Genomic DNA, 18332 nt, shown 5'->3' on the forward strand with positions numbered 1-18332 from the left:
CATCAAAGAAGGATGAGGGAAGAAACACATTTGTAGTAGAGTTGTGCACCAAGTACATTGTCAACAAATTATGTCGTGAAGGACAGAGGCGGAGTTGCCTATGGGCCAGGGTGGGCCACGGCCCACCCTAATCCTAAAAAAAAAACATTTTTAATAGGTATATACACATATTAGAATATGAAATTATGTTATACATATAATATGTTACGTCAAATATATCAGGTCAGAAGTGTATTCTAGCAGTTAAGGTGAGGTGTTTTGTAGATTCTTATCTGCAGTTTGACTCAACCTGCCATTTTTTTTAATTTCTTATGCTTTTTAAAAAAAAAAAAAAAGATTTTGAACTTGTGCACACGCAATTGTAATCAACAAGTTCTTTCCCATCAGTACAACAACTATGTGGTTTAACTTGATTTTGATTATTATATATATAATGCTATATTGCTTACCAATAAATAAAGCACAATTTTTTTTCAATTAAAAGTATATGTGTAATAAAGTAAAAATTATATAATATTTATGTTAAAATATTCTTAAAACATTAGTTTAAATGATGTTCTATGAAAAAAAATTAATAGTCACTCTAATTAATTAATAAAAACATATAAATTTACACCTTCCCTAAAAACAAATATAAATTTTCACGTGTTAAAAAATTGACCCACACTCGAAATTATTTTAAGCTTTGCCACTGGTGAAGGAGTAGACACAAATCCGAACGTGAAGTGCCACGATTCCATGAATGAGGGAAACACACTACGCGCAAAACTAATCGAACAAAGGTTTAGGAAATAGACGCTACCTCATCACCATATATTATCATATTGTTTGGTTACTAAACATCGTTTTTGTTATAAAAACTAAGTTCGTAACTCTAATTAGCTGCATCAAACCAATCAAACAAACTTATTTCACGTTTTTTTTAATTTTATTTTATCATTTTACCTTTATCTTTATTTTATGTATAGAGTTATGCTTTCTAATCTCCTACTCAACACATCATGAGATGAAACATTCAAAACAATCCTTAACAAACTGAAGGTTACTTGTACAATTGATGAAATACGGCGATTTAATCCCTTGAATATATACAAGTTTTCAATTTAATATTTGACATAACAAAATTGATGAACTTTGTATACTTCATCAATTATTTTTAATACTACTATTTATATAGTTTATGGCCTAAATTGAAGAGAGTACCAATAATTAAAGATCTCTTTAAAAAATTTAAAAATATTTCTTAATATTTTATTTTTAATTAATTATTGGGTTTTAAAGTAGGGGTTTTAGGTGTCCTAGGAAGAACTGAACAGATGTTGCGTTCCTTTTCATCTTCATTTCACAGACTTTCTCTTTTCATGGCTTCCGAAAAAACTCAACGTCTCCATCAAAGTATGTAAACCTCCCTCTCTCTCTCTCTCTCTCTCTCTAGTTTACATTAATTAATACTTATTATTTTTCGATTTTGGGTTTTCAACAGTTACAGGAACCAACTTCCAGAACACATCAAAGAGACCAAAAACAATGTCCATTGCTACTGACACTGCCACTGTCACAGATTCTGCTATGAAGGAACCATTTACCAAATATACCGAATATCTCAATAACCTTGTAATGTTTCTTATCTTCCATTTTAAATTTTCTAGCTTTTTAATATTCATTGCATGAATGTGAGTTCATTTTGGAAATCAGTGAACAAATTAGCTCATGGGTTATTGTTTTGATGCCTAAAGATTTGATTTTTATTAATATTTTTTTATCTGGGGTGTGGGAGTGGAAAGGTTTTGAGAAATGGTTATTCTCATTTAGGTTTTTAATTAGTTTTAGATCCTTGTTTCAATGGTTCCAATTTTATTATGCTTTCGCGTTGCAAAAGGCGATATCTGACAACACTTTGGCCATATTTGGATAAACAGCTTATCACAATAGCACAAGCTTTGAATCGCTTATCATGATAAGCACTTATGTATAAGGTATTTCTATAGCAAAAGATGAAAAATAGTTACATTAATTTTGAAAGCTGCTATGGGGAATTTATGAAAATAAGTTGAAAATAGCTTATGAACAATGTCACAACTTGTTTTCATAAGCTCTCCCAAATAATATGACAAAACTTATACCAGCAGATAAGCTCAAATAAGTTAATCCAAACAGGCCCTTTGTACTAAATTGTTTATTGCGGAACAATAGTGGTCTGTTAAAATTCTACTACACTATAATGCCACAATCACTGATATTTGACTACATTTGGAGAGCACAGGGGGTACTTGCAATGAATACTTTGACAGTTAAGTAAGAAGCTATTTTAGCAGGGGCATAGATGATTAGATGTACCTTTTCGTCTATAACGTACAGTTATTTAGAATATATGCTGATGCTTGCCTCACATGCACATCGCCATAAGATATTCCCCTGGTAATTTGTTAGTATCGACTGAAATCCTAACAAAGGTAGAATGTGGAACCCATTAGAGAAAGGATCTCGATCTCTTGACTTCAGAGGTGTAACTCAGATGCACGGTGTCTATATTGACATGCCTTTTGGTTGTTGATTAGGGTAACCCGGGAAAATTTGAAAGATGGTTAACTGTTGATTAGTGTATATGGAATGGGAATATTGAGGTCTTAAACCTTTTGGATGTATATGTTTGTTCCTTCTGTCAGCTTTTGTCCGTACCAAAGGACTAGTATAATGAAGTGGAAGGCTTTATCCGAGAGAATCTCCATCTTCCTCTTCCCTCAAAATTTATTTTACTGTATTGTTCACCTTTATGAGAGTAGTGGATTCATTAATCATCTAAGATTTTATAGCAAAATGATTTGAAGCATACTGCATACTGCCCTTTCATATAACAAATTTGATTCAATGATAATATTTCGAAGCTGACTTTGCAATAATTTGAAATTGAATGCTTGGAAGTATATAGAGATATTGGGTAAGCTATGAATATCCTGTATATTCATTCCCTTTACAATATAGCTGCATACCATTCGATGCTATTTGCTGTTATTGAGACGCTGTTAACCTGTATTTGTAGAATGATAAACGGGAAAGAGTGGTCAAAGCAAGTCGAGATATAACAATGAATAGCAAAAAGGTCATATTTCAAGTGCACAGGTTACCTACCACTTTTACATCTCACTCTCTTAATGCCTGTGTGTGTGTGTAGTTGGATCTGTAACTGTTTAGTGTGCTAATTTGGATGAACTGAATTTTTATCAATTATACATTTCATGGTCTTTGCATGAATTAGTTTGTCTTCCATGCTTTATTTGTTCTGTATTTTCCCTCACATTCAGAATTTATACTTGTCCTCCCTCTCCCCCTACCCCTTTCGCTTTTGAATATGAAAATGAAATGAGTCAGAAGACCTTGCTATCTTAATGAATTCTTTTTCCATAACAAAGGGTGAAATATGATTCCAAGTATTACTCACAATGTTTAATGATATACTGTTACATGTGATCATTATCTTCTTGGTCTTACCGGCATACTATTTTCTAATATTTTTAACAAGGATGAGTAAATACAACAAAGATGAAGTACTTGAGAAAGCAGAAAAGGATTTAGCTGCTGTGACAAACCAGCACGTGTCTCGACTAGTCAAAGAATTGCAGGGAACTGATTTTTGGAAGCTAAGACGAGCCTACTCACCCGGGGTATACTTTCAGTTACTTAATTTCATTGTTTAAGATCAAATACATTTTATCTGATATACTTGTTGTGGGTATTTGCAGATACAGGAGTATGTCGAAGCAGCTACTTTCTGCAGTTTCTGTAAAAACGGAACTCTTTTGAAGCTTGATGAGATAAATAAAACATTGTTACCGCTAAGTGATCCTTCTCTTCAGCCTCTGCAGATAAACATCCTTGACTATATATTAGGGGTATTTCTTTCCCCCTTTTATTATCTTAGCGTTCTATTCACGTCGTTGAGTAGTAGATATAACATTTAACAATGGCCATTTCAATGGAATCATAAGTGCTTGATTTGTTGTGACGATCTCTATAATTCTGTTGGCCTTTATTTTTCCTTTGGTAATCTCTATTAAGACGAAACAAGCGTTCAACTTAATAATTATGATTTTTCTCCTATTGTTCTCAATATTACAGCTTGCAGATTTGACTGGAGAGCTGATGCGTTTGGCTATTGGTAGGATATCAGATGGTGAACTTGAATTTGCTGAGAAAATATGCAGCTTTGCGCGTGATATATACAGGGAGCTTACGCTCGTCGTGCCACATATGGATGACAGTTCTGATATGAAAACAAAGATGGAAACCATGCTCCAAAGTGTAATGAAAATAGAGAACGGTAATGTATTGGTTTTCAACTTTCTGTTTGTAATACTAATTTTTCTATCTAAAATTGACACGCCTGAATATCTTAATCGAGGTATGAATGGGATAGTCTTGTGACTGATCGGAAAAACATATCATATTGTCTTCCATTGAATATAATGATACTCCATCCGTTCCTTCTTATTTGTTGTTTTAAGGGTATTTTGCACATACCAAGACAAACCAGTAAATTTTGTTACTTCTAATGGAATTATGACTTTTTTCTATAATACCCTTAACTGTTTATCATCTTTATTTCTCTTATTTTCCTGATAAAACCCTATGCAAAATCAATAGAAATGTTGATATTAATGAGTTTGGATTTGTATAAAAAACTCAATATGGAATAACGATTTTTCCTCTTCCCACCCTAATAGAAAGTGAAGTGATCAGAGAGAATACTGTCTAACATATATACTGTTTTTGCACGAAATCTTGATAATAGATGTTGTTTGTGTAGCTTGCTTTAGTGTTCATGTCAGAGGATCAGAGTATATACCACTTCTGGGATCAAATGATCCAAGTTCTTTCTTAGTGGGAGTTCCTGATATTGAACTATGAGGTATTTCATTATTCTCAGTTTGATTTTACTTTAGGACTCTTGCTATTTCTTCCTTTCAAATTAATGAAAAGACATTTTTTTATCTTGTACAGGTCATGAATTGGAAACAAAGTGAAATTTATGTAGATGAGTGATATTTACGGTGATTCTTACTAGTCTCCTTTGAGACTAAAGAAAGACACTTTGGCATAAAAATATAACTATGCTACCATAGGAATATTTTGTTTTTGTTTTTTAATTAGACGATAATTTAGGTATGTCCAAGCCTTGTTTTGACATGTAGACAGTACAAGGCTGATTCTAGCTAGGACCGCCTTTAGAAGTGGTTTATGGTGGATCATGAATGATGACCATTAGAAGAATATTATTTTTGCAGATTCATTGGATCTTGTAGTTGATTCCATAACCATTCCCATGTTTATTATAAGATTGAAGGAATTGAATGTTTATTAAGTACTAACGTTAAAAATTGTAAATAAGTAATGTGTACATACGAGAATCGGCACTCATACTGAGAGTAAAAATGAGTATACTCGTTTGATTTACATTTATTCTCGGGAATGTTATTCCTAGGCTTCAAACAAACACCTCAAAAATTTAGAAACTCAACCCATGTTTGGACAATTTGTTTCCGGTGATAGTGTTTAACAGCTCAATCATTTCTGTTGTGAGAAGATTTTTCCAATCTCCAACTTGTCCACGATGGAAAAAAGCTTTATTTTCATCACCAGATGATATTCTTCATGTCTTATCGACTTCCAAGTTGCCCAGATTCTCAAAACTACACAAATTTAATAAATCATCAACCATGCCGTTGGATTCTTCTTCAATAGAAAATCCACAACCCAAAAACTCAGCAATCTTTTTCAAATAAAAACTAGGCTTCATTTTCGCTTCTTCATATTTCAAAAACATCACCTTCTCTGGCATTTCCAAACTTTCCGTTCAATATCCTAATACATGCTCCCAAAACAGTCCAAACAAGTACACCCCTCTACAAAATTTCTCAAATGACTCTTCTATTGAAAGTCTTCGTATACTTTTTGTTGTCTTACCTTGTTTGTGAAATACCATAGTGAAGTAAAAATGTCTTTAGGATCTCTACACATGTACACTACCTTGCAAGTTGACTCTTTCACTGATTTTGGCAAGTATTTGGCCACGAGAGAGTTTTCATCACTTAATTTGGCCACTAGAGAGTTTTCATCACTTAATTTTGACATGGTGTACATCAAGTTTTTTTTTTGTTTTTTGTTTTGTTGCAAAAGTTGACCCCACAATTAAAATGCTATTAGTTTGGTGCTAAATAAAGGAAGAATATCCGGTAAAATAAAAAGTAGTGATACAAGACCACTTTAGGTGGCATGTACCACTTGTACATCCACAGACAATTGCGACATGTGTTCATGTGGTTTCCATACACACAAAAAACTCACATATATTGTCTCACACACACTCTAACATGGGATGGTACAATGAAAAAAGGGTGTTCATGAAACATTATCCATAAAAATAAGGGAAAGACCCATTAGAAATGCTTTATAATACTTGGTTTGTTGCACAAGTTTTTCTGAAATCGAATTCAATATATTTAGATTACTACTATACTACTTAGTTAGTACTTAGTTAGCAATCCAAAGTTACACAAAAATCGATTAGACTAAAAGTGAAAGTTAAGTTAGCAATCCATATTTACATGCACCATGTGTTATTCGTGTTCTCCAACCCATTCATTAAATTTGGAAATATGCTGAAACTAGTTAGACTTTGCAAAGTTTAAGTCTGATCCGATTAAAAAATTTAAGGTTTAGATCTGCTATATGTCATAAATTTATTTTTAGGGTTGAGTGTGACATATTAATACCCTACCCATTACTACCTGTTCAATTTCTTTTTTGTAACTTAATTTCTTTCTCATTTCTGTTTGATAGGAAAAAGGGTAGCTTAAAAGTATTTTTTAAACATGGCTGAAGTAGCTAGAATGGAAAATAGTTCAGAACTAGCAAATTATTTTGACAAAATTGATTGAATGATCTCTTAGTTCGTCTTGCTCATTATACTTGTACTCACATATGGATAAATATAACCATTAAAAGAATATTATTTTTGCAGACTCATTGGACTTATAGGTGATTTCATATATCAAAATAATTCCCATATTTCTTATAAGATGGAAGAAATTGAATATTTATTAAGTACTAATGTTAAAACTTATAAATAATTAATGTGTACATAGAGACTCGACACTTATATGGAGAGTAAATATGAGTATACTCATTTGATTTCCGTTTAATCTTCTGAGTGTTATTTTTTTTTGACAAAAATAAAATAATATTCATTCATTCAAATTGATAGAGTACATCAGATACAAACATCATTAAAATCGTAAAGGGTGAATCTGCAAACAAGCTCATAACACCCAAGTTCATAACATATAAAGACAAAATGTCTATAAATAATATGATAAAATCTAAATCACTGAAATACCATGTTTCCAAATCTGCAATGTTGACGCCCAAATCATTAATTGAATTTGTACTAACTGAAGTTGATCTTTCAATAGGAATTAAATGAACACCACGACAAGACGCGAAATCAAATGTCGCACAAGACGACGAACAACACAATGGCACACTTAGACGACGAAATTACAAAATACATAAAAGGAAAAACTTGATATATGTAAAAATCACTTATTTAAATTGAAAGAAAATGGAAAGAAAAAAACCTAAAACCGCCCCTCATCGATGAATGAAGGAGAAAGAAAGCTTAAAGATAAGTTGAAGTTTCTCTCACTTGAAAAACTTAATCTCCGCAATGTTATTCTTAGACTTGAAACAAACACTCCAAAAATCTAAAAACTCAACCCATGTTTACCCAATTTATTTTCGGTGATAGTGTTTAATTGCTTAATCATTTCAGCTGTGAGAAGGTTTTTCCAATCTCCAACTTGGCCACGACGAAAAAAAGCTTTATTTTCAACACCTGTTGCTACTCTTACGGTCTTGTTGACCTCCAAGTTGCTTAAGTTCTCAAAACTACACAAATTTAATATATCATCGATCATGCCCTTGGATTCTTCTTCATTAAAGAATGGACAACCCAGAAACTCAGCAATCTTTTTCAAATAAAAACTAGGTTTCATTTTCATTTCTTCAAATTTTATAAACATCACCTTCTCTGGCCTTTCCAAGTTTTCCTTCCAATATCCTAATACATGCTCCCAAAAGGGTCCATAAGAACTCACTCCTCTACAAAAACTCTCAAAAGCCTCTTCTAATGGAAGTGGTCCTCTACTCTGTGCTCTTACCTTGTTTGTGAAATGCCAAAGTAAAGTGAAACAAACATGTCTTTAGGATCTCTACACAGATACACAACCTTGCAAGTTGATTCTTTCACAGATTTTGGCAACAAAGCACAAGGAATATGTGTGGAGAAGAGTCTTGGATGAGATAAAGAGTTAAGGTTAGGAACATAGTCTTTATCACTGTAAAGGTCAATCTCCAAGAAGGGAACAAGAGAATGGGGATTGGAAATGAGCAAAGGATGGTTGTTATGAATAATTGGATATTTGTTGCGGTTTAGCAAAGCAAAAGTCAATGCTTTGAGCCAAGTGGTACCTGATTTGGGAGCGGTAACTAAGATGATATCTGAATCTAGGGCTTGAAAGTGCTTCTGACAAGATAAAACACCTTGAAATTTTTTTGTGGCAATCCAAAATCCTTGATATTGATAGGTGTGGGTTAAAATCCAGGCTTTTTCTGATGGCAAGGTGGGTATCAACTCCTTGCATTCTTGGCTTAAGTCATCATCTTGCAAGTATTTGGCTACAAAAGAGTTTTCATCACTTGATTTTACCATGGTTATGGGTAGTCAAAGCTTAATATTGAAATGATAGAAATAGAAACGTTTGTTTTTAGTTGGCAATGGTGCACATATCCTTGAAGTTGATTCATATAAGTATAGTTCCTACCCAATTAAGGGAATGATTCATTTGTAGATGCTCAATATTATTCGGTGCATAATTTTTTCAAAACTGAATTCAATATATTATTTTATTAAACTATATCCTAGTATAGCGGTGCGGCTTTGAAGGACGCACGGTGGCGGTGGGGGATCACTTCGTTCACAAACATTAGTCAGTTAGCAATCCAAAGATACACAAAAACCAATTACACCAAAAGTAAAAGTTAAGTTAGCAATCCATATTCACATGCCATATGCTAATCACGTTCTTTACTTAAAAAAAAAAATTAATGATATGTTTCGTCCTTGCAATTAAACGTCATTTAAAAATTAGTCCATGCAATCGCTAATTCTGACAAATTACTCATGCATTGTTTAATCATATAAAATTTCATCTTTGAGCAACTTAATCACTATCAAGTCATCAAATTAGCAAAATGACATGAGAATGGACAAAAATACCCTCGTCTTTATTATGAGAAGAAGATGAAGACAGGGGTAAAAATATCAATTCACGAATGGATGACGAGGGTATTTTTGCCCATTCCCATGCAATTTTTCTAATTTGATGACGTGACAGTGATTAAGTTGGTCAAATGATGAAATTTTAAATGATTAAGGTAATTTTTCAGGATTAACGATTACATGGACCAATTTTTAAATGACCCATAATTGCAAGGACGAAACATATCATTAAGCCCTAAAAAAATAATGAATGGCTATTAAGCTAGTTTACAAGGAACAATTGATAGCAGATAAGATAACTTATTGAATTTATAATGTATGATAAAATTAGTGGTTGAACTAGTTTATAAATTTGAAATGAAAAAAAAAATATATTAGATCTGTGTAGTTTTGAGAAGATGAGTAGTTTGGAGGTTAATAAGACAGGAAAAGGTTGAGAGTTGCTTAATTTTCATTGAGTTACACTTGCATCCTATTTCACATGGTTTGTTTGAATTGTGTGCAGTTTGTTTAGTTTCCTAAATTGTTATTGGTATTTTGTTAATTTGTTTCACTAGTATGTGTTATTTAATGAATTTGGTTTTTGAAAGGAAAAAAACATGGTGAATGTGTGCTCCTAGTGTGTAGCATATTTGTTTCTGCAGGTTACATTTTTTTACTAGGATTAGGAATGAGGAGGAGTAAACATTAACCACTAATTTGGAATGTGATAGAACTATATTCTTGTATAGTAAAAATCTATTCCAAAGAACTTACTAAATTTTTATTTTTATTTTTGCAAGAAATTGAAATTAACTTGTGAATGATACATAAACCATTTTCATATAGTTCTCATAAACATTTTTACAGGTGCCCATGCTATAAGATAAACTCAAATAAAATGCAACTAAAATATTTACCATATCAGAAGTTTTTGGAAGGTCAAGAATCAAGATGAGGTCGATTTAAATAATGAACACTATCTTGAAAAGGTTTATTGTTGCTACATTTAAATTGAAAAGGTTTAAATCGAAAAAACACTGAAAACTTTTTCTTGAGGCAGCACAACACAACTCTCAAGTTAGAGGTGATCTAAATTTATTTAAAAAGAATTTTAGATTTCACTTTTTTCTTTCTTCTCTTTATCATTTACCCTTTTTGTTATTTTCTCTTTTTTAATTCATGATTGTTTTTATTGCTTCAGAAATATATAATTTTTTACTTTTTTTTGTTGAAGAAGTAGAATTTTTTACTTATAATCAAGATAACAACCACAATTGGATTCGGAGAATTGCTGTTCCCACTTTTGGTTTGGCTGTGCCACACGAGTAAATTACTCAAATACCTCTCGGCAGTTAACTACCGAAGTTTTAGAAATACGGCTGCAGTTAACTGCCGAGGAAAACTTCGGCAGTAAACTACCGAGGAAAACTGAAAACTTCGGCAGATAACTGTCGAGGAAACCTCAAACTTGTTTTTTTTTTTTTTTGACAAAATCCATAAATTATCATTAATAACAAACTTTTTTTTTTGACAAAAACCATAAATTGTCTTTAATAATATTTATTGATTTTGAATGTTTCAATCATTATTTTGGTACGTTTTAAACAATTGCAGTATTATACTTATGTGTATATATATCTTAATAAGAATAACATTTAAATCAGTGTAAAAATTAAGCATTTGAATATTGTTTTGCACATTACTTAAATACAAATAACAATAAAAAAATCGTTAAAATAATTGTGCACAACAATTTTTTTTAAGGTATAATATGTTGTTATATTTTCTACATTAAAATAATTGTGTACAAAGATTTTTTTTTTTATTTAAGTAATTTGCAAAACAATATTCAAATACTTAATTTTTACACTTATTGAAATGTTTTTTGAGGACTTAAATGTTAAGCCTAAAACAAAGAAAAAGGAAATAAAATTAAAGAAGAAAATTTCGTGAAAGTTCTTTGGAAATAAAATAGGCAAAAAAGAAGAAGATCAAATGAGTAATACAATTAAAATAATTGTGAATATTTCCGTAAAAAGGAAATAAAAGAAGAAAATTCCGTGAAAGTTCTTTGGAAATAAAATATTCACTATTATTGAAGATCAAAGCAGTTATAACAAAAAAAATTAAATTTAAAGGAGTAATACAATTAAAATAAATAAGGAAGGCAAATCAATAAATTAAAAACGAATTATTAAGAAAAATCAATCAAAAATGATAAAGATCGCGGAATATTCTCAAAAAATAAAAAAAATAAAAAAAAAAACAGATTTGAGGTTTCCTCGGCAGTTAACTGCCGAAGTTTTCAGTTTTCCTCGGTAGTTTACTGCCGAAGTTTTCCTCGGCAGTTAACTGCAGCCGGTTTCATAATTCGACAGTTAACTGCCGAGGGGCATTTGAGTAATTTACTCGTGTGGCATAGCCAAACCAAATGTAGGAACAACAATTCTCTTGGATTCGTGTCCGACAGGAAAAGAGAAAGTGGTATAAATGGGTTTGGAAACGTGAGTAGCACGTGGTGCATGTGAGTTTGGGTTTGGATTGGTAGCTTAATTTTTAAGTATCTATCTAATTGTTTTTTGTGCAAGTTTGAATTGCTAATTAAGTGTTTTATTTTGTCAAATAGCCAACTTCGTTAATTAGTACATTCTCCGATCACTATTATAAGCAAAAATTAACATTTTAAATTCATTCATTAAATGATGTATGTGATTTATAATAAAGACTACATATATTATTTTATGAATGTATCTAAAATGTTGATTTTTGCTTATAATAATGACTGGAGGGTGTAGTTGTTAGAGGATGGAGTTGAATTCACGATCTTCTTATCACAGTGATTGCTAACTAAACATTTGTCCAATATTCAATGAATATGTCAAAATCACGATCTTTATAAAATCACGATCTTTATAAGGATTTGCCTAGTCCCCTTTTCTTTTTTCTTTTTGTACTCTTTTTATCTTATTTTATTGAAATGGTTTGATGCTCTCAAACATCACACACACATATTACTACCTCGTGTCCCTCGTTCCCATCGTGCCCTTTTTTTTATTTGATAGTACTATTTCGTGCCCATTAAAAATAATAGGTTTCATAAATGTATTGCCTTTTTTAGTAAAATAAATAAATGTAAGCTAGAGCCACATGAAACATGATATAATACATTATACGGGTTAAATAAGTAAGTGATCCTCCTAAATATATCAACATTTGCTTTTAGTCTTCATAAAATATTTTCCAAAAAAAAAAAAAGGATTTTTTAACAAAACATAAATTTAATATGAATTTTTTTAGAGAGATTTTCATAATATTCTACACATTCTTGAAAAAATTTCACTAAAAAATATTATGGCTAGACATAAGTTGACGAAAAAGTAGAAACTGATTTCATGAATGAAAAATTTCAGAGGGACCAAAAGCCTAAATAATATTTTATGGAAACTAAAATCAAATATTGATATATTTAAGTGAATCATTTACTTATTTAACCTTATTCTATATCATCCCCTCTGTGTTTACTTTTTCTCCAATTTGAAAGGTATGCAATGAAGTGAAAGCTATTAAGTAAAATAATTAGAGAAATGCTAACTAGTGTCTCTGGGACATTTGGTTAAAGAATCAAATATGATAATATTTACATTGAAAGTTGTGTAAGTAATGTATTAAAAGCTTAAAAAATATCTTTTTTAATTTAATTTTTTTTATTGACTTCCTTAATCCGTACCCCTGAGATACTGGTTAGCAAGATCCAAATAATTATCCTCTGAAAAGATTTAAAAAATGAGTCATTTCACTTAAATTTTTTTCACCATCAACTCTTACATCTAATCTAATATTTTTAAAAGATATATAGTGTATTTATACTACTATATATATGAATCAATTTTCACGATAGCCAACCAAGAAACCAATTAGTTTTATCTCCTGCTTCCATATTAAACCTTAACTACCGACCCACAAACACCATGACAAAATCAAGTGATGAAAACCCTACTCTGCCAAAATACTTGAAAGAAGATGACTTAGGGCAAGAATGCAAGGACTTGATACAAACCTTGCCATTAGTAGAAGGGTGGATCGATCCCACCTTTCATGAATATCAAGGATTTTGGTTTGCTCCCAAGATTCTCCAAGGTGCTTTATCTTTTCAAAAGCACTTTCAAGCCATTGATACAGATATTATCTTAGTTACAAATCCCAAATCAGGTACCACTTGGCTCAAAGCATTGACTTTTGCTTTGATAAACCGTAACAAATATCCAAATATTCATAAAAATCATCCTTTACTCACTTCCAACCCTCATGTTCTTGTTCCTTTCATGGAGATTAACCTTTACTATGAAACTGATATTGTTCCTGAACTCAATTCACTATCCCCTCCAAGAATCTTCTCCACACACAATCCTTATGTTTTGTTGCCAAAATCTTTGAAAGAGTCCAACTGTAAGGTGGTGTATCTTTGTAGAGATCCTAAAGACACTTTTGTTTCACTTTGGCATTTCTCAAACAAGCTAAGAGAACAAAGTAGAGGAACACTTCCATTAGAAGAGGCTTTTGAGAGTTTTTGTAGAGGAACAACTTCTTATGGACCGTTTTGGGATCATGTATTAGGATACTGGAAGGAAAGCTTGGAAAGACCGGAGAAGGTTATGTTTTTGAAATATGAAGAAATGAAAATGAAACCTAATTTTGTTTTGAAAGAGATTGCTAAGTTTTTGGGGTGTCCATTCTCCGAAGAAGAAGAATCCAATGGTGTGGTTGATGATATATTACATTTGTGTAGTTTTGAGAAGCTTAGCAACTTGGAGATCAATAAGAACGGGAAAATTTCGTCGGAAATTGAAAACAAGAACTTTTTCCGTCTTGGCAAAGTTGGAGATTGGAAAAATCTTCTCACAACTAAAATGGTTGAGCAGTTAAACATAGTTGTCGAAGAGAAATTTGGTAAACATGGGTTGAGTTTTTAGATTTTGAGAAATTCTGTTCACTTTATGGCTGATTGGCTTTTCCTAATTCCTTTGTACCTTTTCTTTTTTCAGCTTGTTTCTGTTGGGAAATCATTTTGTTTCTTGGATATTCCTTTTGGCTTTTCTTTGTGTGATTTCACTTTGGTCAATGAATTTACCTGCTCTTGAATTTTTTTGATATGATGTTGTTGCATGCAAATAACAATCCAATGACATATATTATATACCCGAGTCCTATTTTAAACGACCTAGTTTGAAAATATGTAATATCCATATAACATGTTTTGAGCTTATTATTTTACAAGAACAAAATATAACATATATATATATATATATATATATATATATATATATATGTTGTTGGATTCGTCTCGAATAATATTTTTAAGATATTAAATTATTTTTTTTTCTAACATATTATTCAAATTCTAAATTGTGCTTTGGTATACATAAAAGGGTCAACTGTATCGTTTAAATGACCTAATTTAAAAAAGTGTACTATTCATATAACATGCTTTGACCTTATTTATTTACAAATATATAAATACGAAATATAGCATATAAGATCTTGTTAGATTCGTCACGATAAATTTTTTTAAAATATCAAATTTTACAATTTTTTCTAATATGTTATTAAAGATATTTAAATTCAAAACTGTGTATTGACATACGTGACAGAGTCAATTAGGTCACATAATATGAGACAGAATGAGTATAAATTTGAAAAAAGTTAACCAATATTTTGTGGCACTCTTTAATGACCTTAAATTGTAAATTTTTACAAAAAATTGTGTAATTAGTGCATTGAAAATTGAAATATTTCACTTTTAAAAAAATAATATCTTAATTTAGTATCATTAAAAAATATCTTAAAGACACTCATTAGCAAAATCCAATAAATTTTAATATTTTCCTAAGATAAGAAATGTTGAATTGAATGTCACATTACCACTGCTTAGATGGCAAAAGACTCAACACATTTATACGTTGGAGTGACAGATTCAAACCTACGATACTCTTTTTTTTTTAATTTAGTCTACGAGTTTTACTTTTTTTTTTTTTTTTTTTTTACAAAATATATACGAGTTTTACTGTTATAGACTATTTGACAAATTTTTTTTTTTTTTTAAAGTTTTTAAGAAATTAAATGAACAATTTTTAAAACAACAGTATTTCTATATTATATAAGATCATGAGATGTTATTGAATTGGTGTGATAAAATCATGTCAAAGATTCCTCAAAAAAATCATGTCAAAGTTAACAGCACGGTTTCTTGCCTGTTGTTACATGATCATCAGTAGTAATGTGTGTTGTCTTCTTCTCTTTGTTCTCACATTGCACACAACATCTGCCTTTGTCTTTCATTTTCAAGGATGATTGCACAATGTACAATGTGTCGCCTCATTATTCAAACTGAATCACTAGTGTTTGATTTTCTTTTTTCTCTCTATTGTTTTTAAGGGTCTTGCTAACGGCTGCAGTTATGGTGCATAAGGAAATCCTTATGCACCCTGCATAAATCCAAAAATGGTTTATGTAAGTTGTATTCCAAAACCATTAGATGTACTTAATGGTTTCCAGCACCCTGCATATATCATAGTATGTTTTGTATAAAATTATGCCAAAACCATTTTGCTGTGGAAATAGTTTCTGTGAGTTGTACTCCAAAACCATTTATGAATTTATGCACCCCTTGCTAACTGGTGCCCTCAAGACAATGGTTAAAGAATCTACAAATAAAAATTGTTTTGGAAATATAAGATATTACTTTTGATAAAATAATAATTACACAACTTTTTCATGAAAATTTACTTGTTTTAGATGCGTAACCATTGTCCTTGGGGCACAGGTTATCATTCTCATGCTTTTAATTAATAAATATAGAGACAAAGAAAGCTGTCCCAAAATATATAATGTGTGTCATATATAATATTTTGAAAACTGCTCTTCTTTTTAAAAGCAACCATACACCAAGTAATGCAACCCAAATAACCGCATCAGGTTCGATTGGCATCTTTCTTATAAAACTCAAAGCTTAATCTAAAAGACCAGCTATTCCCAAAAAAATCAACCATACACCTATAATGATCAATTTGAGGCACATTTGAATAAATGATCAACCATTGATTTGAAATACAAAAAAAAAAAAAGAACCAACTTTAACCAAACCCATATGAGCACAAGCAGACAATATCCTGACAAAAATAACCCCGTCCTCTTCTTATTTAGACCATGCCATACACGTTGGATCAATAATACCCTCCCACAAATCTATATAAGAACAAACATTATCCCTTTCTTCTCATAAAATCTCAAAGAAAATATTCATTCTCCTTCCTTATACTTAATTAGCTCTTGCAATTTATCAAGCTATGGCTCCAAATAAATCCCTAATCATATTATTTATTTTGGTTGTGACCTTATCAAGCATGATCATGAGCTTTGAAGCTCGCCATCTTTTGGAAGAAGGAAAAAAACCAGATATGAAAGCCCTAATTGAGAAATTTCTCCATCTTTCGCAAATAACCACACCGCCACCTTCAACTTAAATACTACTTTTTCACTTGTTACAATTCATCATTATTTCTTTATTGTGTGGCAGAATTGCTTTTCTTTTTTTACAAGAGTGTGACAGAATTACTGAAGGTTATTATTATGAATTTATGAAGATGGTATCTTTGTTTTATGGTGTGAGAAGCATGTAATTATTTTCCTTTTTTTATTTATAAATTTGGCACTAATGCTTGTAATTTCTCTTGGTGGGACCCCTTCCCGAACCCTGCGTATGCGGGAGCTTTAGTGCACCGGGTTGTCCTTATACAGATTTTGTATTACACGTTTATATATGACTAGATCGCGTGACCAGTACTATCGCACGGGTCAATGATGAGCATGATATATTAGCAATTTAGAACTACAATATCACATGAATATATATTAAAATAATGTGAAATATATTACAATTGAAACTTCATTCCAATATCGCATCGGTAAACTACATTTGACATTACATCTACATCTTCAATTTTTTTTCGTCAATTACAGGGATCTTCAAGCCTTTCCTTGGAAGCACATATAGTTGTCCATGAGAGAAAGATGATTGTACAGTAGATATACTTCCAGGATGTCTAAGAGATCGCCTTGACTTTTATTATTGTTGTCCACTAATATCTCCATAAAATATGGATATAGAACTAAAAAAGATGCACATATTATTATTGTTGTACAAATTTGAGTTTTGGCGATGAAATCCAATGATGCGTGACTGCTGCATCTAATGCATAGGCTTGATACATTTCAAATCTTCATCATATATAGAAGAAGATCTTGATCATCATGTAGAAGTGCACGTTCCTATGAATTTGATTACATTTTTTTGGGCAATGCATTCTTGACATAGAGTAGGCTATAGTGTTATAATTAACATGGAAGGGCAATGCATTCTTGAGTCTTGACATAGGGTAGGCTATAGTGTTATAACTAACATAGAAGCTGGTATGTGAGTCCATTGAGTGAACAAATGAAGCAAGCATGAGGCCTTGGCGCCTTGCACTATTAAACACATGGTCTACTCTATAAGAGGCGCCTTGCATTATTGTCAAGGTTTTTAATCTCATATCATGCTAATAAAGGACTTCAAACTAAGCATATGTTAGAGACACTATCATATGATTAGTTCCTTCTTCAGCCAAAATAGTTTTGCCACAGACTTGAGATTATCCTTAATAAGTGATAGCTGTCTTCAAAACTTTGATATAAAACATGGTCTACAATTGTTACTAATTACTAAAGTAGCTGTTATAAGCAAATCAAGGGGCAAACCATTATGATCACGATATCAGGTTTTGATAACTCAAAATATACGATTTTAGATGCAAAAAGGACTTAATAGGTAATAATACATGTGATGCCTATATCAAGCAATACTATCTGCTGCACATCTGAGGTCAAGTCGAGATGTATTGAGAGCCATAGCTTATTAGGGACATTTTTTTATTGTTTCAAGATATATGTCATAACTTTCTTGTAAGAAACTTGAACA

The 18332-nt window shown here is 31.3% G+C and overlaps 2 protein-coding genes and 1 pseudogene across 2 annotated transcripts; 2 read left to right on the forward strand and 1 right to left on the reverse strand.

The window, feature by feature from the left end:
- The first annotated feature begins 1265 nt into the window (after positions 1–1265).
- Positions 1266–5359, forward strand: LOC11443506 (translin-associated protein X). The gene is made up of 8 exons (XM_003628686.4): positions 1266–1395; positions 1484–1614; positions 3041–3120; positions 3521–3662; positions 3741–3890; positions 4117–4318; positions 4805–4906; positions 4999–5359. The coding sequence occupies exons 1-7, from the start codon at positions 1317–1319 to the stop codon at positions 4903–4905; spliced, it is 885 nt and encodes a 294-aa protein (XP_003628734.2). The 5' UTR covers positions 1266–1316; the 3' UTR covers position 4906; positions 4999–5359.
- A 2343-nt stretch (positions 5360–7702) lies between these two features.
- LOC11446492 (cytosolic sulfotransferase 12-like) lies at positions 7703–8963 on the reverse strand (annotated as a pseudogene).
- A 4250-nt stretch (positions 8964–13213) lies between these two features.
- LOC11445287 (cytosolic sulfotransferase 12) lies at positions 13214–14469 on the forward strand. Its single transcript, XM_003628690.4, has one exon. It carries the CDS (start codon positions 13288–13290, stop codon positions 14287–14289), a length of 1002 nt encoding a protein of 333 aa, XP_003628738.1. The 5' UTR covers positions 13214–13287; the 3' UTR covers positions 14290–14469.
- The last annotated feature ends 3863 nt before the right edge of the window (positions 14470–18332 follow it).

The sequence above is a fragment of the Medicago truncatula genome, chromosome 8, assembly GCF_003473485.1.
Source record: "Medicago truncatula cultivar Jemalong A17 chromosome 8, MtrunA17r5.0-ANR, whole genome shotgun sequence".
Classification (NCBI taxonomy): Eukaryota; Viridiplantae; Streptophyta; class Magnoliopsida; order Fabales; family Fabaceae; genus Medicago; species Medicago truncatula.